The 23,956-nt window shown below is 50.6% G+C and overlaps 1 protein-coding gene across 1 annotated transcript in view; it reads left to right on the top strand.

Moving 5' to 3' along the window:
* LOC144132373 (BTB/POZ domain-containing protein KCTD9-like) overlaps positions 1 to 23,956 on the top strand; it is an 82,806-nt gene that overhangs the window by 5,980 nt on the left and 52,870 nt on the right. The window contains exon 2 of the mRNA XM_077664728.1: positions 19,381 to 19,486. Within this exon, the coding sequence (XP_077520854.1) occupies positions 19,381 to 19,486 (106 nt within the window). The remainder of the gene's footprint in view (positions 1 to 19,380; positions 19,487 to 23,956) is intronic.

The following is a 23,956-nucleotide window of genomic DNA, read 5'->3' as shown; positions in this document are numbered from 1 at the left end:
GAGACCTCCATCACAGTAATCTTTCCTTTCTTCTCTCACTCCCTCCTTTAACACTCCCCTTACGGCGCGGTTCAGGTGTCCAACGATATGTGAGACAGATACTGCGCCATTTCCTTTCCCCAAAAACCATTATTATTATTATTATTATTATTATTATTATTATTATTATTATTATTTACGGACCCCGAAGTCGTTGGTTGGTACAAGGCTAGCCGGGAGCGGGAGGAGGAGGTCCAACGAGCCAAGTGATCGGCGGGCTCCAGTAGAGCGCGACTCGCCAAGCGGCACCGAAAGGATGCGGAAAGGAAGAAGAAGCGGCTCCTAGCTGCTTTCGTTACGTATACTATAGCATAGCAGAGCTAAGGCACCGCTAAAGTTTTTATACCCCCCTGAGGCTCGGCGAGCTCATGTGGTCAGGCAGCAGCCGGAGCCCGGCGCAGCGGCGGCGAAGAGTCGGCTTGGCGCCGCGGCAAAGTCACGTAATGTGTTGCTATGTCAGCGGCGCCACGTCACGTGGTTGTGACGTCACGTTTCTTGGAGCCGAGTTTTCTGAGACGCTCGGCTTTGACGGTGGAGAGCGGACGTGCGTTCGATGGGCTCCGTCGACTACGGCCGCTCGAGCACAAGTTTATTTCGACGGAACTTGGATTTTAGCTGAATCGACAGCATTCGACGCCTGGACACCGCGGATATCGATTTTCCCAAGGTGGGCCCACGCTTTCCTCATTTTTTTGGGATCTTGTGGTCCTCAACGAGCCACATGGTGAGCAAAGCCTAAGGCTAGGCCTAGCGGCGAGACGCCACCGGCGGCGGCTCCGCTCGAAGACTGTATCAGCCATGACGGAGACCGTATATGGTGCAGACTTAGATCCAGAAGAATTTAACGTGCCGGGACAATGGTACGTCAGTAAGAAGAGAGAAAGCGGCCCCCCTGGTGAACAACGAGGGACGCCATGTGGAACGGCAGCGAGCCGCCGAGAAGCTCGCAGGGAGGAAGATGGCGGCACAGTCGGTTGAAAGGCAATTTGCCCGAATCCCGGACGGCGCCGAGAAAATAGTCATGGGACCGCACGGCGGTCTCGTACGTCTGATGGAATATGGAAGTGCGTACTTGGCTGACGCTATACTTGGGGCGGCTGGCGTCAGCACAGACGCGGCCGGAGAGGATGTCATCTCGATGAATGTGAAACAACATTCCATTCTCGTCGCCACCGTCAGCGCGGAAAGGAAGAAAAAATACGCCGACTTTAAGCTCCTCGTGTTCGAAGGGGAAATGATCGAAATGACTACGTACGTAGCTATGCCGCAGGACTGCGGGAAAGGCGTCGTGCATGAAGTCCCTTTGTCCTTCTCGGATGAAGCTATTTTGAAAAGGCTGCAAATCTACGGAAATCCTCCGGTTCTGGGAGTGCGGAGGCTCGGAAGAGAATCGAGGACAGTTTTAATACTGTTCGAAGACAAAGGGGTGCCGCGGTGGCTGAGACTCACACCCGTGGCGCAACGCTGCGCACTCTACCGCAAAAATACGAAGTTTGCAACGCCTGCGGCCGGCTCGGACACCGCGAAGACGTCTGTCCGGACCCCGAGAATGTGAAATGCCGTGGCTGTGGCATTGAACAACCGCCACAAGACCATTTATGTGAGCCAAGTGCCAACTGTGCGGGAAAGGACACCCGCTCGGCGACAGAAAATGTAGAGAACTTTACCGTGTTCCTTACGAGGTGAAGTAGAGACTATGGGAACGCAAGATCAACATGCAACAGCAGCAGGAACTTCAGGAGCAGCAAGCCGGAGCGACCGCCGAGGGGAATCCCCGGAGCCGTTCCAAGGTCAGGCGCGGAAACGAGGACTTTCGCGCCAGAAACGACTCCTTCCCGAGGCTGGAGGAGGCCACCGGAGGGCAGCAGCAGCGCGGCCGCTCGAGCTCCCGCACCAGGGGGCGCCCCGGATCCACACCCAGGGGTAGATCAAGTGCCAGGGACCCGGCGAACCCGTGGACTCACAAGCGGAATCCGAGCGGGGATCGAAAAAGTGTAAGCTTTGGCAGTGACGTTTCCCAGGCAAAAGATAAGAAAGACGAGGAGATCGATAAATTAAAGAAAGAGGTTAGGGAGCTTAAAGAGATAATTAATAAGCTCACTCAAGAGCTACGTACATCAAAAGTGCAGGCGCGTACGGGGTCCCCCTCTCCCCACAGTGCGCAACCAAACTTGGTATCGAAACCAACCCCCCCCCCCCCCCCCAGCCCCCAGGGCTGCGACTCCCACGCAGCCTGCGGCACCGGAGGAGGAAAAGATTATTGTAGAATTGGCTAGACCGCCCCCAATGAAGCGCAAAGGAGAAGACGCTGATCCGTTGGTGGCACTAGAGAAAAGATTAGAAGCCAAAATCGAAGCTAAATTCGATTCTTTCATGGCCCAAATTATGGGCGCAATAAATCAGACTCAGAGCCATATCCAAGCCCTTACTGGCGAAGTACAAAGACAAAGGGCAGAATTAGTTGTCAGCGGAGAATGGCAACAAAAAGCTGAGGAAAACATCAACCAGCTCGAAAATGGCCAGAGGCGCACCAATTGAGTCTATAATCTGGCAGTGGAACTGTCGCGGCTTCCAGCGCAAGCGGGCGTTAGTGCAACAACACTTGACCCTATTAGATGAGAAACCGGTAGCTATAGCCTTGCAGGAGACGGGCAAAGCAGCAAAAATATCGGGATACCAAGCTTTTCCAAGTGACAGAGGTGAGAAATCTCGCGTCACTACGTTGATTAAGAGAAACATTGCGGCAATCGAGCACGAAATAAACTCGAGAGAAATTGAGGCAGTGCTATTGGAAATTCTTACGGGACGAAAAGAGGAACCGAGCGTGTTCCTATTAAATTTGTACAGTACCCCGAAGCAGAGAAAGGTGAGGTTCAGGGCCCTCTTTCGCAAAGCGATTAAGGCAGCCTGAACTAACCCCCTGCTAATAGTCGGTGACTTTAATGCAGCGCACCCAGAATGGGGTTACGCTAAACAAGAACCTAAAGGCAGTCAGCTATGGGAGGACGCGCACGAGCTGGGACTCACCCTACACACGGACCCTAGTAGTGCACCCAGGGTGGGTAACAGCGTCTGCACAGACACCTCTCCTGACCTGATCTTCTCCTAAAATGTGACATCTGAACTGGCAAAATTCGGAACAAAATTTGGGCAGCGATCATTTCATTCTGGCCTCGATCCTTAAAAAAGGAGTGAAGACGCGTCGTGCGCGTCAACCGAGGGTTACGGAATGGGAATTATTTAGGGAGAAGCGAGAGGAAGCTGCCACAGGGAGGATCACAAACATAGAGAAATGGACGGAGGCCCTCAGGCGTCACGTTGGAGAGGCAACAAAGACGCTTGAAGGGGACGACGCCCCGGAGGTAGTCGATAGCAGACTGCTTCACATGTGGGAGACAAAGCATGGTATGGAGGGCAGACTGAAGAAGCAAAAATGGAACCGAAATCTTAGACGGAGGATCGCTAGACACAACAAAGAAATTGAAAATTATGCGATCAAATTATGCGAACAGAATTGGTGCAGCAGATGCGACGAGATAGAGAGGGGCATGAGCCTTTCTAAAACGTGGGGTCTGCTGAGACACCTATTAGACCCGACCCACTCGAAAACCGAATCCTGAATTAGATTATCAAAAGCTAGGCACGCGTTTGATACAGACGCGGAATTTATGGACAAACTTATCAACATGTACATTGGCGATACCCATAGTACCCCCCTCCCAGCATACGACGGAACTCCCAACGAGGAGCTCGAGCACCCATCACGGAGGCGGAGGTCAGGGCTGAAATATTGGGACTAAAAACGAAATTGGCCCCGGGCCCTGACGGGATAACTAACAAAATTTTAAGAAACCTGGACGATGACTCCATCAGCGCTCTGATGGAGTATATGCAAGAAATTTGGGCCAAAGGCCACCTGCCTCCGCAGTGGAAGGCGGCAAACGTAATTTTAATCCCAAAGCCTGGCAAACCCCCTAAACTAGAAAATCTAAGACCAATTTTCCTAACCTCATGCATGGGGAAATTGTTGGAGCGCGTAGTCCAGACAAGACTGGCGCGCTTTATGGAGCAAAACGGCCTGTGGCCGCACGAGATGGTCGGCTTCCGACCGGGCTTGTGCACGCAGGACGTGATGCTCCGACTCCAACATGACATAATCGACTCGCGTTCTATAGATGCCAAAGTAATTCTCGGCTTGGACTTGACAAAGGTTTTTGATAACGTTGCACACGAAGCGATCCTCCGCGGTCTCCAGGATATCGGAGTAAGCGCGCGAACATACGACTACATCAAGGACTTTCTGTCAGGCAGAACTGCTTGCATGAGGTTCCAAGACATTGCGTCTCCCACACTGAACTTAGGGAGCAGGGGCACGCCGCAGGGCTCGGTTCTCTCCCCGTTTCTCTTCAACGTGGCGATGCGGAACCTCCCCGAAGCCCTGAGGAGCATAGAGGGACTAAATTTCAGTATGTATGCGGATGACATCAACCTCTGGATTAATCAGAGAGCGATGCGAGCATCGAGGAACGCCTGCAGGCGGCGGCGGACACTGTCGTGAACTATGCTGTCAGTAGGGGTCTCTCATGCTCTCAGCAAAAATCGGAATTACTCGTCTATAACCCAACATCGCTCCGATGCAAGTGCAGCTGGGAATTTAACATTAAAGTAGAGGGGAAACCAGTTCCCGAGGTAGATAAAATCAGAATCTTAGGAATATTCATTCATAAGAACGGATATCATGATGGGGCAATCAAAAAGCTAGAGGGATTTTTCACTCAAGCCCTTGGCATTTTTAGAAGGGTCGCGCTGAAAGGACGAGGTCTGAAGGAAAGAAGCTTGCTTAAACTAACCCAAGCATACGTATTAAGCCGCGTGAGCTATGCCACGCCTTACTTAAACATCAGGTCGGTGGAGAGGAGTAAATTAGACTCACTCATTCGGCGGTGCATAAAGAGGACCCTGGGCTTACCAATTAGCACCCCCACAGAGAAGCTCCTCTCTATGGGAGTGCACAATATCTGGGACGAAATAGCGGAGGCTGTCAGAATTTCGCAGCTCGAAAGATTAAGCCGAACGACCACGGGCAGAGCTATCCTCGAAATGGTAGGCCTGCAAGCAGATAGGGGACTACGAGGCAAATCGAGCATCCCGCAGGACTGCCGAGAAAATCAATCATTTCCCCCCTCCCTCGTAACATGCATCCCATATTAAACACGGAGATGAGGGAGAAGAGTGCAGAAGCACTAATCAGACGCTTCGACTCGATGGACAGCAAGTCGGTTGCGTACGTGGACGTGGCAAGTGGCAAGTGGGGTGCGGTGGTCGCCTCGGTGGTCGACGGCCGAGGTGCCCCCGTATCGGCTGTTACCATTAGAAGCCGAAACACAGAAACGGCGGAAGAAGTTGCGATAGCGCTCGCTTGCGTTGGAACGGAAGCCAATTTCATAATCAGCGATAGCAAAACAGCCATCTGGAATTTTGGAAAGGGTAGGATCACGCCTGAAGCGGCAAGGATTCTGGCCGGTAGACGCCTCAACAGAAAAATCAGTCTAATTTGGACCTCCGCACACGCCTCCGTTTCTGGCAACGAGGAGGCCCACGAGTTAGCCCGAGCTCTCTACTTCCGGGTGGCTGTGGAGCCGCCCGACTGTCGGAATATGGACGAGCGTCTGCAAAATTACACGGAGATTGTTGAAAATTGTAGGTTATGCCACCACCGGACAAAAATCTAAACAATAGAGAAGCAGTCGCATGGCGGCGCCTTCAAGCTGGGAACTTCGCAAACCCGGTCTGGGCTTATCATATTCAGACTGGTGATGGAAAAAACGATAAGTGCAAGCACTGTGGGGAGAGAGTGACCCTCGACCACATAATTTGGAAATGCGCTAGCTCCCCAGGGGCTAAAGCAAACATAAATTGTAGAGAAGGCTGGTAAGCCCTGCTGCGGAGCGAGGTCTCTGCTCAACAGCAACAAGCCATCCGCCTGGCGACAGAAGCCGCGAAGAGTCAAGACCCCTTTGCCTGCTTGTGATCGCGGAGGTCCCCGCCCCCGTCCTCTAGGCCTGCGTGCCGGGGTCGGGGAGTAGGGGGCCTTCTTATCTGGTGGAATATTAAAGTTGTTATCATCATCATCAGCCGAGTTTTCTCGCTCATGTTAGGCCAGTAAGACATTCACAATAAAACTAGGCGAGAAAGAGCCATTGTAGTCGAGGGTAATTGTAAATTGGTTGTTCGGGAAAGGAAATGGCGCAGAATCTGTCCCACATATCTCAGTGGACACCTGAACCGCGCCGTAAGGGAAGGGTATCGTAAATGAGGGACTGAGAGAAGAAAGTGGTGCTGTAGTGGAGGGCTCCGCAATAATTTCGACCACCTGGGGTTCTTTAACGTGCACTGACATCGCATAGCACACGGGCGCCTTAGCATTCCGCTTCCATCGAGACGTGGCTGCCTATGAACAAATTTAGACCACCAAGCGCAGTGAATAGCACATGGACGTCTTGTATTTCGCCTCTACGGAAACGCGGATTCCGCGGCCGGTAGCCAAGTGGCCTGACCATTGAGACAATTAACCGGCGCTGATGCGGGGTGCTCACCGTGCAGGTGTTGTTCCGCCGAGTTTCTAGACAACACCAGGGCATGAAGGAGCATGACCTATGTCGTCTCATTCATGCCTTCGTCCTCAGCCGCTTTCTCTTCACGCTCTCCTACTTGAACTCCTGGCAGGGCACAGAAACCTCCACCCGGGATGACATGATCCAAACAGCATTTAAGACGGCACTACACCTACCCCTAAATACCTCAACCAAAAAATTCCTTCAGTTAGGCCTACACAACACGAGAGGTGAGCTTATAGAGGCCCACTGACAGACACAATACATACGTCTCGCGAAAACCCCCACCGGCAGACACATTCTACACACCCTCGGTATCAGGATACAAGTCACGGATCCCACACAGCTCTACGTCTCCCACCATATTCACCGCGAACTACTTATTAAACCTCTCCCCAAAAACATGCACCCCACCTACCACGAACCCCGCCGCAGAGCTCGCGCACGAGCGCTCCACAAACACTATGGCACGGAACCGGATGCCGTGTGGGTGCACGCCGCATGCACAGGCGAAGACGCGGTTGTCGCCATCACGAACCCCTCCCTACAACCGATTGCCACCTTTCACATATCCCCCACGGCCACTTCGGAGGAGGCTGAAGAGGCCGCCATTGCCCTAGCCATCATGCGCATGGAGGCCAGGTATATACTATCGGACTCTAAAACTGCCATACTAAATTTTGCCCATGGGAGAGTTCACATCCCTGCATTTCGCATACTAAACTCCCTCGCCGCAAACCCGCCCCGCCACATGGGACTCATATGGGTGCCTGTCCACTCCAGGGAAACGAGGCTGCCAACGCTTTAGCCTGAGGTTCTCTCAGCCGGGCACCGGCGGCCTGCGATCTTTAACGTGCGCTGACATCGCACAGCACATGGGCGCCTTAGCGTTTTGCCTCCATAAAAACGCAGCCGCCGCGGTCGGGTTCGAACCCGGGAACTCCGGATCAGTAGCCTAGAGCCCTAACCACTGAGCCACCGCGGCGTGTTTTCCCCAAAACCCATTTTTCAATTTTCAACCGGGAGCCGACCGACGATGCTCACACAGGGCGCGTGCTGGTTTGTAAGGCAAGGGTGCCTCGATGCGCGCGCTCGCCTCCGCCGCCGAGCACTGCGCGCACATCCAGGCACCCTATGTAAGGCACGTGCTCTTACCGCTCGAGCTATGACGTCAGCAGCATCGGAACGTCTCCGCCAATGAAAGAGTGCCGTGTGGCTTGCGGTCGCGAGTGTAGCTTCCAGACGTACGTGTGACCTCAGACGCGCCGCTGCGCGCCGTAGGAACAGGTGGTTTAAGGTGGCTCGCTCTGGCTTCGCAGGAACGCTGGCTGCGCTCCATTATCTTTCGGACACGAGTGTGCCCTCAGTTACTAGCAGCGAGGAGGCATTCTTCGGCGTAGACGGGAATCACCGTCGTGTGCCAAGGGAAGAATCCAACCATAACCGGCTGCCCGAGGTGGGGGTGGTGGCGGAAACATTTATTGCCAAATACAGAGGGGGGAAAACCCCCTAACATGGCACGAGGCAATCGTTAGGGGGCCGCCCTTACAGGGCAAAGGACAGCCCTTAGAGGGCTATCCGCCTTAGGGCGTCGGTAATTATCCGGCGCTGGTCAGCAGCAGCTGAGCTGGCCAGGAGAGTCTCCAAGTATGACTCCGCCGTGGTTGGGGATGGAGCGTGTGGGAAGGTAGGACATGTGAGGAGGACATGCAGGAAATCTCCCGGTTTCCCGCAGAGCTTACAAGAAGAAAGGAATTGATCGGCGTAGCGGGCATGAAGGAGAATAGTATAGGGAGCAGTTCGGGTCTGGAGTCGGCGCCAGTGGGAGGTCTGAGTTAAGGTTAGGGAGGGAGCCGGCGGTGCGTAAACGCGCCAGGTATCTCGGTAGTAGTTAAGAATATCAACATAAGCAGAGGCTCCTGGGTTGGTGGAGGAGGTCCAACTCCGGCCCGGAAAGTGAGACCTCGGGCGAGGGAGTGGACCTCCTCGTTACCTGGGAGGCCTGCGTGTGCGGGGGTCCAGATAAGGGTTACGGCGGTGAGTGGAGTACCAGAAGCGTAGAAGCCGAGCCGCGGTGCGGGATATCATGCCTTTGGCGAAATTAGTTAGGGTGGATTTTGTGTCGGAGATAATTTTGGTGGCAGAGGTGGAGATGAGAGCGAGTGCAATGGCCGCTTCCTCGGCAATTTCCGATGAGTGTGGTGACGGATCCTGGGGCCGGATTACGTAACTGTCACAATTTTTTTCAAAAGTTATTGGCAGTGACATCAAAATGACGGAACTATGAGACGTCACCACTTGACGCAACGAGGAATCAGCCAATTACAGCAGGGCAACGCCCCGAGAGCATTTATTTGCATGGCGAGGGGCCGTCCACAAAATTTTTGCAAAAAGGCAAAAAATACGCTGCAATTAAAAACTAATATTTTATTTTGCCAAAACATTGTGTTTAAATTTGGTAAATATTAAGCAAAAGAAAATGCGTTCGAAGCTGTGCTAATAAATTGGCTGGTGGGTAACTTTTGCTGCCGCGGGGATGCGCTGACGGCGGTAAAACGTCAAGCCGCTTTTCACGAGAACAACCGATTCCACGCCGTGTTATTGTTTGTTACGCGGCGTCTGAAATCAAGCTACTGTGCGGTTGACCTAATTGCGCAGAAACATTTCAACGAATGCAATGAAGGCTAAGTGACTGCCGAGCGAACTTGCAAAGAGCGCACGGAGCAAAATCGACGAAGACAACTTGTTGAAGTCTGTGTTGTTCGGCTCTTTCGATCGATGACAAAAAGGCCAAAAGGTGAGGTGTTGCAGTATGTGACGAGTGGTGCCGTTCGCTGGGAAAAATAAAGTGTTTTGCCAGCATAAGCGTGTCTTATTTATATGTAGCTGTGTGTCACAGAGGTGACGACGGAACCCACCCTTTCTGCGCACTAACTTTACAAATTGCCTCCAACACCCGCTGTACGCATTTGCTCACCGCCGGTTGTGCGATGCCGATGTGCGCCTCGTTACCAACGGCAGCCTGAAAGCCGCCCGTGGCAAAGAACCGCAGTGCGCACAGCATCTGCCGCCGCACCGACAGCGCGCTCGCACGCAGACTTCCCAGTTCATCGGCGAGTTCTTTGCACAGCCACTCCACAGTCTGCTTCTCCAGTCGAAAAAGGCGTCGAAACAGCTCGTCCGGCAAGTCAAACGCGTCTTCGTGCGCCATCCTTCGCCGTTGCTCGCGCCAGCGCAGCCGCCGCAGTCGTATCGCCGCGTACACCGCCGCCATTTTCTGTCACAAACGCAACGGTCACATTGACCGCCTCGAAACTGTCACAAAAACTGTCACTTAGCGGCTGCATAATTAGGTGTGCAACATCACCAGTTCTGCCACATCCGTAACGTAATCTGCAGCCACCCATGACGCAAAAAAGCAAAATGGCCGCCGGCCACGACCAACCAGTAGGAGCGAGGCTTATTGACACTTTTTGACAGGTTTTGACAATTTTCCTAATTGACAGTTGCGAAATCTGGCCCCTGATGTGATTAGTCGGGCCTGAGAATTAGCGACGGCGAGAACCATTCGAAAGCCCGACGAGTACGCTGCCGCGTCCACGTAGGCTACCTCGGAACTGTTGCCGTAGAGCTTGTGCAGGGCTTTGGCGCGGGTTGCCCTGCTTTCTCCGTCGTGCTCGGGGTGCATGTTCCTAGGGATTGGAAGGGTGATGAGATGTGAGCGTAGGTCTGGAGGCAGGGGAGCCCCCTCGGTAGGATGGGTGATCGGGGTGATGCATAGCTGACAGAGTCGGGTGATGCCTACTCGACAGGCGAGTCAGCTTTGCTGTTAGGGTGGCTTCTGCCAGCTCCTCAAACGTGTTGTGGGTACGGAGGCTGAGGAGTCGGGTAGCAGAGGTGCCGGGGGTTAGGCGGAGGGTAACTTTCGTGCAGCTCCTGAGGAGCCTGTTGATGCGGTCCCGCTCCTTCTGCTTTAGGCAGAGGTAGGGGAATGAGTATGCCATGCGGCTCGTGATGTAAGCTTGGGTGAGGCGGAGAGTGTTCCGCTCTCGTAGACCCGCGCGCCGGTTCGCCACGCGCCGAATGAGACGGGTGGCTTGCTGGGCTTGGGTCTGGAGAGTTTGGATGGCATTGCCATGTGCGCCATGGGAGTGAAGGACAAGGCCCACGATGCAAATCTCGGAGACCAGGAGAATGGTGTGGTTCTTTAGAGTGAGTGAGATGGGAGGGTTGGCGGGGTCGTGCGGCCTGGGACGGTAGAAGAAGGTCTGATTTAGAAAAGGAGCAGGTTAGGCCGCGCGCGCGAGCGTATGAGTCGATGACGTTTAGGGCCGACTGTAGGTTGTGTTCCATGTCGGCATCACTGCCTCGATAAGCCTAGATAGTGATGTCATCAGCATAGAGGCTGAAATGTATGTCAGGTATTTGGGTGAGTTGGAGACGGCCATATTAAAGAGGATAGGAGACAGTACAGCACTCTGAGGAGTTCCCCGCGCTCCCAGTGAGACACCGGACAGCCGGTGGTGGCCCATGATGAGTGTGACTGTTCGTCCGGAGATGAAATCGCGGACGTAATTGTACATCCGCGCGCCTACGCCCAGGGCGTGGAGGCCTTCTAGGATGGCTGCGTGGGTAACGTTACCAAAAGCTTTTGTTAGGTCGACGCCGAGGATAACCTTGGTGTCGACCGCGGGGGAATTAAGGATGCGCTGCTTGAGTTGTAGAAAGGCGTCCTGGGTGGACAAGCCCGGGCGGAAACCAAACATGCACGAAGGCACAAGGTTGTTTTTCTCCAAATACCGGCTGAGCCGGGTCTAGATAACGCGCTCCATGAGCTCCCCACACACGACGTAAAAGAGATGGGACGGAGGTTAGCGAGGAGAAGTGGTTCGCCGGATTTGGGAATAAAAACTACTTTGACGTACTTTCACTGAGGTGGGAGGTCTCCGCGTAGCCAGCATTCGTTGAAGTAGTCGGTTAGGAATTTGACGGAGGGGGAATCGAGGTTGCGGAGTGCCTTGTGCACTCCATCGGGGCCAGGAGCTGAGTACGCGTTGAGGCGCTGAAGTTCTGTCCTCACTTCCGCCTCGGTGATCAGTTTGTCGAGAAGGTCGTTGGGGGAGCCTGTGTAGTAAGGGTGGTCTGCGGAGGGATATGCGGGGAAGTAGAGATCACGAAGCTCCTCGAGGAGTTCCTGCGCAGAAGCCTCGGATGTCTCTATGAGCTTTATGAGGTTGTGTTTCAGGTATGTTTTTGACTGAGTCGAATCAGCTGAATAGGTTCCAGGTCTGGGGTAGGCTCATGTTGGCGTCCAGGTTGTTACAGAGAGATTCCCAATTTTGGCGAGACAGAGTTGCAGCATGCGTCTCAATCTCCTTGTTGAGCCGTGCCAGCCGGCGTCTGAGTGCTCTATTCCAGCGCTAACGCCTTGGCCTCCCATAGGTGCAGGAGATGGGAATCTATCGCGTCTGCAGGGTAGTCCTCTGGGAGTTGGCGAGTCACGGCGCGGACGTCACGCTGGAGTTGGTAGCAACAAGTAGCTCTCTGAGATGGTGTGTAGAGTGCGGGCTGCTTAAAAGGTTCGCAACGAGTCCCATTTCGTGATGGTAGTATCACGAGAGGGTCTACGTGTTGGGCCTGCCTGTAGGAGAATCTCGATAACTTAGAGATCACTACACAAATTTACCTGGGTGTTACACCACGCATCGTGAGGGAGGCGGTGGGTGAAGGTGGGGTCATGAGTAGTGTCTGAGCAGACTCTGTTCCCGGTGCGATTAGGGGTGGTGGGGTCTGTGAGAAGGGAGAAGCCGGCTTGCTGAGCTGCAAGCCATACCCTGCGCCCCTTGGGGGTGTCGGCTGTGTAGCCACAGGCCGTGTGCGGGGCGTTGAAGACCCCTACAATCAGAAGGGGGCATTTGTGTGCGACTCGCTTGGCAAGCGTGAGTAGTCGGTCGAAGTAGTTCCGCATGCACTTCGGGTGGCTGTATACGTTGAGGATGAAGAGACTAGTAACCCGAGTGAGCTGCGGCAGGAGTTAGAGGAGGAGATGACCTATCTCGGCAACGTCTAAGGGGCGGGAGATAGTAGTGAGCGCATGGCGTACAAGAAATGCCACCCGAGGGGGTGTAGGAGAAAAGGGAACGATGGGAACGTAGCTGGGTAGGGTGAGGGGATTGGAGGGCTCTTGCAGCGTGAGCATGTCGGGGCCGTCCGCCCGAGCTAGGAACTGGTGAAGCAGCCCCCGCTTGGAACCAAAGCCTCGACAGTTGCACTGCCAGCTGGTGAGGCTAGTGCGTTGTCTCGCCATCACTGAAGCTGTCGTTTACCGTGGAGGAGTTGGAGATGGTGTGGAGCCGGGCTTTCTTTTTAGGCCGCACAGCAGCACAGGCTGTCGCATGGCGAGCCTCTTGCTCCTTAAATCACTCGTCAATTTGGTGAGCAAATTCGTCTAGACGAGTAATGAGGTTGGAAAAATTTGTGAAGGCTTGAATGGCCGTCTGCACCGCGGCCTGAATTATCGCCTCCATGAGTTGTTCGAAATTGGGAGGCAGGGCTGGCGTTCCGTCGGTCGGGGTTGGTGTGGTCAGGGAGGTTAGTGGGTGTTGCGGCCGGCTTTTTGGCCGGCGGTTCGCGAGTAGGGAGAGGTGGCGGTGGAGGAGGGGGGGTAGGAGTGGCCGGGGCCGCTGGTGCCGGGGTAGGGGTTTGCACCTGCTGGTGCGCATGCAGCTGTGCCTGGAGGCGGTGGTTGGCGGTTTGGAGGGAGGCGAGCTGCGCGCGTACACGCAGCAGCTCTTCATAGAGGGGGTTGGCGGAGTCCTGGAAAACCACGCCTGCCCAGCTCACCTCATTGGTGCAGCGGCGGGGTGCCTGGGCAGGTGGTGTCGGTGGGACTGGAGGTGGTGGTCCAGGAGCGGACGGGGCCTTGGGCTTGTTAGGGGTGAACGGCTGTTTTGGTGCGGCAGGCTGCAGCACCGGAAAGGACTTCGATTTGAGCTGCGGGGCCTGGGGCTTGCGGGTCGTGGAGCGGCTGCGGTGTTGGGGTGGAGCCTGACTGGTGGCAGTCTGGCTGGCGTTCGTCTCGGCGGCTCGCTTGCATCCCAGCACCTCTTTTTTTCGAGGTATAAGGTGCGGAAGCGCGCCTTGCACGTTCTGTCCGCCGTCAGGTGTGCTTTACCGCAGACCTTGATCTGCGACGTGCAGGAGTGGTCCTCAGGGGGTTCGACTTGGTCGCAGCCAGGACAGCGGCGTTGCTTGGGAGCCGGGCACACATCCGCATGGTGGCCGAGTGCGCCGCAGTTACGGCAGTGCTCGATCTTCTTTTATGATTTATGAATTTGATTTGATTTGATTTAGGTTCCGAGGGAGATACGTCATCTCCTTCTACTACAATGGGTTCCAGCCGCCGTCGAGGCTCCGACGCGCCGGTGGTTCGTGCGCGAAGCTGCGTCTCTAGCGGCGTTCGGTATCGGCGGCTTCTGCGCCGCTAGGCTTGGCCTCAGCGCAACGGGGTGATGAAAAGATATGGGGTTGCCTTTTAATGTGGTGGTCCAAATCGGGAAAGGTTGGTATCGGCAAGTTCCTGACGAGAAGCGGAGGCTGATGACAGTAGTTTCAGACGGCTGGGATGAGTAAATCCGCTCGTAAAGCACAAAGTTTGCGGAGCGCATGTGAAGCGCGTCCGCTCACCCGGCCTCCGAACGCCGTTCTCCTCCTGCCCGAGGTGAGTCTAACCGCCACGGTGGTTTGGTTGATACGGTGTTCGGCTCTTTGCGTTTAAGATCGCGGAAACGAGGCCCAGTTCTGGCGGCTGCATTTCGGTGGAGGAAAGATGTAGAAGCGGCCATGTCCGGCGCCATGTTAGCGAACGTGTGCCCTTAAAGCTTCCTTTCACGCCTTTAAAGCTTCCTTTCTGTGAAAGAAGTTCAGTTGGTAGTCTGCGCTTGTGTTGTGTCTCCTCGTTCGCTTTTGTCCTCGTTTTTCTTGCGCTGCCAAGTATGAACCGCCGGTGGTAGAAATAAGTTTTGGGCCCTCTACTTGGCGTCCGTTGTAATCCACGTAAAATTGTAAAATTGTAAAGACAAATGTGCTATGCAATGTCAGCGCACGTCAAAATATTAGGCGGCGTAATGCGTTCGCATCCGCTTTTGGGCTTAGCGTCGCTAGTTGATGCCATCAGACGAAGCTTGCTCTCAAGCAGAGCCTCCTTGTGCGTCTTCATACGCAGCATCACATACACTCGCCTATCCATGTATTCCTGGACGGTTCTACTCACTGTGGATGGTTGGCGCAGGTTGCTACTTGGAATTTTGTGCTATATTGTCACCCATATTAGAACACAACTGATACCGCCCTTGTACGATATTTTGGATTTTTTGTGGCGGAATGCGTTCACATGCATTTTGTGGCTTGAGCGTTCCTTGGTGGTCGATGCGTTCGAAAGCAGCTTCCGTAGAGCTGTGTCTAAGGTCGCTGCTTCTCTCTCCAATCATATGACTCTAGTTTGTAAGCGCATTCGAACGTTTCTTGCCCGTCCGAGATTTAAAGATGGCGGCCGGTCATGTGATCCTACTGCTGTAGCATCGTGCAAAATGTGATCCCCATTGCGTGATTGCGCGCGCGGTCGTAGGGCCGGCACAGAGGCTGTTTTGCCACTCTGCTGGCCGTTCTGCTTTTACAGCGAAGCTGTATACGTCTACCGTCCAAAAAAATTTCATGTCATCGTAAGCAAAAAAAGCCAGGCTAAAGAAAAACCACAAAACAAGAATCAAAACAACATGGTGGATGATAAGGCGCGTGTGAACAATGGGAACACCGTCCGAGGCCTTCTGGTAACATTAGGTTTGCAGCCGCTTCAAAAGGGTATGACGTCATTCGAAGCCCTCGTGTGAAGTGCGAACCGCATAATGTATGATAACGGCACCGGCATAACTGGCTAAAAATTGCAAAAAAGAAAAAAAGGATTTAAAAAATTGGAGGACACTTAAGTTTCGTCTTTAGGAGCGGGACGCGACAGCGTGTTGCAGCGTTGTCATGGGGTCCACGGAACGCCATCGACGGCGCGACACCGTGCCCGTTGTAATAATAATAATAGTATTAATAATAATAATAATAATAATAATAATAATAATAATAATAATAATAATAATAATAATAATAATTGGTTTTTGTGGAAAGGGAATGGCGCAGTCTCTGTCTCATGTATCGTTGGACACCTGAACCGCGCCGTAAGGGAAGGGATAAAGGAGGGAGTGAAAGAAGAAAGGATAATAGGTTCCGTAGTGGAGGGCTCCGGAATAATTTCGACCACCTGGGGATCTTTAACGTGCACTGACATCGCACAGCACACGGGCGCCTTAGCGTTTTTCCTCCTTAAAAAACGCAGCCGCCGCGGTCGGGTTCGAACCCGGGAACTCCGGATCAGTAGTCTCTTGCCCGTTGGTCAGTTTAAGGAAAGGAAAGACGCCTGTCGCATATATCTTGGCGGACACCCGAACAGCGCCGTTAGGCAAGAAAAATGAAATGAAAAAATTGGAGGACGCTTAACCTTCCTTTTTAGAGCAGGACGCGACGGCGTATTGCAGCGTTGCTAAGGGATCCACGAAACGCCATCGTCCGTTCGTCGCGACGCCTTCGCCCGGTCAGTTTAAGGAATGGGCAACATAACTTGGTGGACCCCCGAACAGCTCCGTAAGGCAAGGAAATGAAAATAAAATTGGTTTTAAGGAAAGGAAATGACGCCCGTCTCACATATCTCGGTGGACACCCAAGGAGTAGGAGGAATAAACATTTTATTGAAATAGCTGACTGAGGTTCTTGCGGGTGAAGCCCCTATTCCAGGGCCCCACTGGCTCTAGGGGCTCGTTCAGATTGGTCCAAGGTTACCTGCTGGCTTCCCAGGTCCTGCTGGATGAGTCGCGCCTCCCAAACCATGCCTTAAGTTAAGGAAGACAACACCGTATTCACTAGACGCGTCTTTGTTCATTGCAAACCATCGAGCTGGCGTGGCGGAGTGGTTAACGTGCTCGTCTCGCACTCCGGAAGCCCTGGCTCGATTTCTCAATTAGACCAATTTGCTACTCGGTTTTATTAATGCTTCTGCGATTTTTTGCTCACGGCCAACGCCGCCGACGACGACACCGGCTTTTGTGCGACACGGGGCCCCTAACGCTATCGCGTTGAAACGTTGAAACCACCGGTGTCCTGTATCACTGCAGCTGTCGCTCGAATTCGGTTCAGCAGCGCTGAACGTGCAAGTTTTCCTCCCCCTCTTACCGCAAGAGGCAAGTCGAACTTCACTATTTTAACGAGCATCGAAATGTGACATTCCAGAATATGGGCGAAGGGAAGTGCTAGTAGAGCTGATGCGACGAAACTCCACCCAGCACGTCTTTGTAGTCGGCGCAAAAGCATGCATCAATCTGTTAGCTACCTCTCTAAGCTGGGCTAAACAATTTAACAATAAATAGGCCCGTACTTCCACAAGCTACATTATTTTGAAGATATTCTGTCAACATATCTCAGCATTCGGAGGTCGTGGGCTTGGATGCCACCCGCGGCATGCGGTTGTTTTTTCTTGTGAATTTATTAATCTTCCATTCACAAAAAGCGCAAAATTTAAAAAGAAAGACATCCCCTCTGCTCCTTGTTTTCGATGAGTGTTGGCTTCTTTTCATCGCAGGTTAACTAAAGGCATGTAAATTAATTCGGAAGCCTCTCCTAGGGTACCGATTTCTCTTTAGTCTTTCATCTCATTTTATCGCTTTCATCAGGATGCACTTGAGGCGTCCAGCTATGATGAGGGAGCAGGTCAGTCTTTTCGGCCCTAAAACCAATTCTGTTTTAAAGCGAAATTGTTTAATGGCTCACTGTTCCGTCCGTCCGCGAAATCTGCCACTATAGCTGTCAATCAAACGCGGTTCGGGTGTCTACCGAGATATGTGAGACAGGTGTCATTTCCTTTCCGTAAAACCAACTTTCATTCTATTTTGCTTCGCTTACGGCGCGGCTCGCGTGTCCACCGACATATGTGAGGCAGGCGTCATTTCCTTTCTTTAAATTGTCTAACGGGCAAGGCGTCGCGTCGAACGGGCCATGGCGTTCCATGGACCCCTTGGCAATGCTAAAACACGCTGTCGCGTCCAAATCTTGAAGACGAAGCTTAAGCGTCTTCCAGTGTGGAAGCAGTTGCGCAGCCGCGATAAATCGAGATAAGTCTGGTGGCAGCGCAAAGAAAATGATAAAGCCCTGTGGCTGCTGAGCGTCTGACGCCACTGAGTGGCGCCACCATCGTTTACAGAGGAGCGCTATATTTGAAATAAATAAATCGAGATAAGTCTGGTCGCATCGCAAAGAAAATGATAAAGCCCTGTGGCTGATGAGCGTCTCACTCCACTGAGTGGCGCCACCATCGTTTAGAGAGGAGCGCTCTCCTGGCAATCTTGCCAGACGGCTCCTGAACGCCGATCAGGAAGAACGCCGCCTATACGCTCTGGTATTCGTTAATCAACATCGTCACTACATATCAGCGACACAAGCCGCAACACCGCGCTAAAGGTTTTCTCGTTACCGCACTTTGGGTCATCAAAGTGCCCCCTGAGTTTTTGAGGAAATTAAAGGGTGCAGTAACTGTCAAATCTCGGTGGATACCTCAACCTCGCCGGGGAGGGGAGAGAAATGACGATGAGAGTGAAGGACGACACAGAGAGTAGTGGATGGGGATCTTTAACGCGCACTGACATCGCACAACACGTAGCCCACGATTTGGTACTACCAGTTTCGGTCTGGCAGCTCTGGCAGCTCTGGGGTGCACCTTGACGGCACGGTGCAAACCTGGGCCCCCACATTCTGGTGACGTCGGCGTCAAAGGTAAATAAAAGAAAGGCGAATTTAGTTGTAAGTTGGCGCTGGTCCTGTTATGTTTATTTCTCTCTTGTCCCCGTATTTCGCGCCTTCATCCTGCACTTTTTTGCACGTTTCTTGTTAGTCATCTGACATCACTCCTCATGCGGTTGTATAGTTTTCGGTTGTTAAGGGTTTGCGTGCTCATGTTCGTTCGATTTTCATACCTCTGTAGAGCTCTTTGTTATAAATTTCTTCAAGTCGTTTGGTTTGTTTTTTACCGAAGGCATGATAAAGTGTGTTATGTGGGTACTTATCGTCCTTCATGTATTAGATCTCTTTCAGTGATCTGTTGTACGGCGTGTGTTGGCGTCGTGACTTTGCGAATGCGTGATTGCACGGTTGTTGCGGCATGGTGGCTTACAAAAAGGCAGGTTTTACGCGAAATAAAATTCAGTTCTAAGTTGGCGCTGGTCCTGTCGTGTTTGTTTCTCTTTTGTCACCGTATTCCGAGCCGTTTTCTTTGTGAATCATGAACCAACTAGCCCAAACTAGAGTTCTCCTTGAATTTATTTCTTCGCACAGATAGACAAATCTATTGAACGAAACTCGGTCGGGCTGCACGTTTGCGGCTATAACTACAGTATTTTCTTTTGAGTCTGAGTCTAAACTGAACATCGTAACCTGTTCAATGTATTCAGCGAAAACAGCATAACTAGTTTCCTGGTTTTCGGCAAAATTGTTTCAAGTTTCCAATTCTCTATGTTATTTCACCGATAACATTTTTATTGTAGGCGCGTTTTCAGCCTTTCCGAGCAAACCTTATTGCTGGTGTCCTACTTTGGTTATGTCCTCTTTAACGAGATGCCCGCAACAAAAAAATTCGCAGTTTTCGTGGCCACCAGGGTGCAGTGATGTCGGACGCAAAGCGGGCCCGAGTGGCGGAAGATGAGAAGATACTCGTCTACCGCAATGGAAACAGGGCCCAATGGGAGGTAAGCCGGTCGCAAAAAGAAGCGACCACAAGAATTTTACTGGTGACTGGTCTTCGCGTTTTCACGGTGAATTTTGCTGCCGTTCTCGGAAGAAATGCGCCAACATACAACCTAACCGCGCTGGCAGGGATCGAGTGTAACGGCAGACACGGTAACTGCAGCCACGGCTGCGAAGCAGTATGCGTCAATACGGTAGTCGGTACGCACACGGCTCTTTCGAATTATTTGCGCTAAACGGCACTATAAGTGCGTCGGCTATGCTTCAATGCTTGTCAAAGCTTGCTGCGGAAGCGTATGTCAAAACAGGTGCACATTCCACGAATAATAGCCAATACCACACGCTCTCTAGAATTATTTGTGCTAAACGGCATTATAACTTACTGCAGTAATTGAACATAATTATCTTGGCGTACTCATAACCCATGGCCTCAGATGGAATGCTCACGTGGATGGAATCACTTCAACAGCTCTAAAACGACTCTTTTTTTTATTAAACGACGCCTCAGATTAGTCTCTTTTCAAACTAAACTATTAGCCTACGATGTTGTGGTTAGATATTTTCTCTAATATGCTAACGTCGTTTGGTTTCCTTATACTAATAAATATGTAACCAAGCTTGACGCGGTTTTTATTTATTTATTTTTAGATACTGTGATCTAGTACAAGATCATGGAAGGGTGGGTATACATCAAATATAAAAGCATAGAAACACTGAAATTCATAACATCTGCTGGCATTTTTCAAACATGACGAAGGAATTCTGGGTAACAATCGCGTTATTTAGGTTATTCCAGTCTGTAATTGTCCTCGGAGAAGAAGAATATTTAAAACAGTTATTTCGCCCGTTCAAGAAGGTTAATGTGGAAACGTGCTTTTGTCTCATGTTATAGCCTGAGGAGTAAGTAAAAGATTGGGAAGTATTAACTCCATAATGACCATTCACTAGCTGAAAAAGAAACTTTAATCGGCAGACATGATTGCGCACAGCCACTGGGGGTAATCCATTTTGTTTCAGGAGCTGGCTGGAAGATGCACGGCCGTATTAATTTAAATAAACCTAACTACCTTATGCTGTATTCATTCTAGTTTGTTAATGTTGCTTAAGGTGAAAGGATCCCGGATAATTACGGCATATTCCAACAACGGGCGGAATTGTACGCTAAAAGGCGAACACTAGGCGTGGAAGATTTTAGTGAGCGCTTCAGGAAAAACAGCTTACCAAAGAAATTTGCTGCAACAGTATCTGCAATCTACCTGAGCGCTGCCATACGGCTACGCTCAGGTGGATGTCAATGAACAATTACTTCCTTATTACAATTCTACTCCGCCTAGGGGGATTCCCCTAAACATTTGACTAGCAGTATCTGTGTATTTTGTTTACGAAAAGTGGCTAGTTATTAAGAGGCCGAAATATTTATACTCTTACTTCTAATAGTGATATGTTGTTATTGCCATACATAAACTGAAAACGTCTTTTCACGTAATTCTCATGAAAACAGTTTTTTCGAAATTAATGGGCATCTGCCATTGGTCACACCAAGTAATGACCTTTACGAGGTCATTATTCAGCCGCACTTGATCATCAACTTCGGAGACATTTTGGTATAAAACACAAACGGGGAAAAGCAGTAAGATTCGTATTTAACAATTACAGAATAACTGATTCGCCCACTGAAATAATGAGAGAAGAAGGAATCAAATCATTTCAGACTCGTGCTAAGGTCGCATGGCTTTAAACTTATGTTTGAACTAATTATGCGACATATAAAACTAGACACTAATAAATATATTTCCGTTTCCGATGCAAGATCAACGCGTCATAAAAATTCACATGCTTTACGTGAGTAGCATTTTCATACTGACTGCTTCAAATACTCATATTTCCCGGTAGAAATTAGAGAATAGAATAGAATTAATTCATCCGTTAGGCCGCCGCGGTGGCTGAGTGGTTATGGCGCTCGGCTGCTGGCCCGAAAGACGCGGGTTCGATCCTGCTCGCGGCGGTCGAATTTCCATGGAGGCGAAATACTAGAGGCCCGTGTACTGTGCGATGTCAGTGCACGTTAAAGAACCCCAGGTGGTCGAAATTTCCGGAGCCCTTCACTACGGCGTCCCTCTTAGCCTGAGTCGCTTTGGTACGTTAAACCCCCATAAGCCAAACCTAATTCGTCCGTTAAAAATAGCTCATCACTGACAAAATTTAGTACTGCTGCTAACACCATGTTGCGGTTAAACTCCCGATCGCTTTTGTTCTGTTAATTTTTTCTGTTAGTTTTTTTCTGATGTGGAAACTTGTTATTTTACCTGTACAGTGTTACAAAAACCAACTACATATACTATGTCAATTCCGTTGCAGTGTACGTTCATAATATTTCTTGTTTACTTACTGTCTGTATATTCTAAAATGTAGCATCATTTCGCACATTTTGTTAGTCTTTGTATAACGCTACCGACATTAGCCTTATTTTATGTATTTTTCATTGTTTACGTCATAGCTTTGTTGCATTTGCGTTGCACTATTTGTTGTTTTTTCTTAGCGTGTGACCTATTGAATGTTCTTATTAATACCAGACCGCTTTCTTGTTCACTTTAACTATGCCCTCTTGCCACCACAAATGGGATTAGCAGTATTTGTTATTGAAATAAAATAAAAAATCCAGACTGCCCCACTTACCTCTTATATGCTTCATATAGCGGGTGTTACACTTTAGATGGTCAACAATTTTTAAAAATTATCTTTTGAGTTAGGAGAGCGCTTTTTTTTAGGCATAGAATTGTCAGCGGTGTAGGGCATCAAAAGACAGCCAAGACGTGCGAACTCGTAAGCTGACTAACAAATATTGAGTAGTTGACTTTTTAACTGTTACCATATTAGTGTCCTTATTTATTTATATGTGTTGAACCCACCGTAACTAATGTCCACATCAGTTTTTAGACTTTCGAAAACTCAGTTACCCTCGGCGTAGGCAAAAACGAAATGCGCTAAACGAACAAGAAAAGCATTGCACTACTAACGTGTAAAAGATCGTTAAAGCAGTCAAGGAATTCCCCACAGATCTAAACACTAGCCGAGAAAATCGTAACGTTAACGACACAGGCACCGATTCTGAGGAAATCTTTACCTCAAGTTATAAAAGCAATGTAGAGGGGCAAAGCAGCTGGGGGGAACGAAGAAAACGCAGACCTGTCATGCATGAAGAAGACTGGAAGGGAAAGAAATGCTTCCAAAAGAAACACTTTGTTAGTCTGACTTGCGCCCAAAAAGAAATTAGCAGCTCGGTGGCGGCGATAGGCGCGTGATAGGGCACGTAAAGAATTTACGGTAATCTTGAACCGCATAGAATGAGTAGCACGCGATTACAAATATTCCAGATCAATCTCGCCACATCTCGAGTCGCGAAGCGTCCTTACGGTGCGGTTTGGGTGTCCAACGAGATATGTGAGACAGTTACTGCGCCACTTCATTTCCTCAAAAACCAATTTTCAATTTTCTAAAGTTCTGTGCGGGCGCCTTTGAGTATAAAATTAGAAACATTACAAAGCTTCGCGCCAATATACAATGCTTCATGAACTCAAGCCTACTGGAAGGATGAAAAAATGGCAACTTTGTTCCAGTCTATAAGAAAGCGGATGTATAAAATACTCCAAGGATTATCCACCAATTAGCTAACTAACCGTTTCCTACAATTAAGTATATAGTAAGTTAATCGCTATCAGAACTAAAGCAGCCTAAGACTTCAGTCAAACAATAGATCAGGCTGATTCCCGGAAAAGGTACTAGACAATGAACGGTATTGAAGCCACCAATCAGATAATGCAAAAATGCGCAGAATATAATCGGACCTATACAAGTAGCCTTCATTGATTACGACTAAGCATTTATTTCAATGTATAAGGAATGGGAGTCATGCAGGCGTTACGTAATCTCTCCAGTGCTATTCACCACTTGTTCACAAGAAATGTTCGTAGAGTTGGATTAGGAAAATTTAGAGATAGGGTGAGAGAAATTCGCTAATTTCTGATGTCCTAATCAGATTGCCTAAGTAGGTAACTCAGACCCTCAACTGTAGCGCATGATTGAGGGCTGAAAGCAGAATGGCTGGTCTAGTAATTAATTTCGGGATAACTAATGTTCAGCAGTCCGGAATTGTGCCAACAGTTTTCAATAGGAAACGAAGCATTGGAAGGGGTAAGAGAATACACCTGTCTAAGCAGGTAGTGACCACAGGTCCGGATTGAGATGGTGAAGTACCAAGCAGGATAAGAATGGCGTGGAGCGCATTTGGCACTCACTCGCAGGTCATAAATAGTAGCTTGCTATTATCCCTCCAGGGCAATATGCGGGATAGTTAAGCAGTGATCGCCTTTAGGGCGGAAACTTGGATGCCAACAAAAGATCTTGAAGTTGAGGGCAGGTGAGTGGGCTATGTGAACAAAAATAATATCGGCAACGTTAAAAAATAGGAAAAG

The sequence above is a fragment of the Amblyomma americanum genome, chromosome 5 (genome assembly GCF_052857255.1).
Source record: "Amblyomma americanum isolate KBUSLIRL-KWMA chromosome 5, ASM5285725v1, whole genome shotgun sequence".
NCBI lineage: Eukaryota > Metazoa > Arthropoda > Arachnida > Ixodida > Ixodidae > Amblyomma > Amblyomma americanum.
The sequence above is the reverse complement of the archived record's forward strand: the minus strand, read 5'-3'. Positions and strand labels throughout refer to the sequence as shown.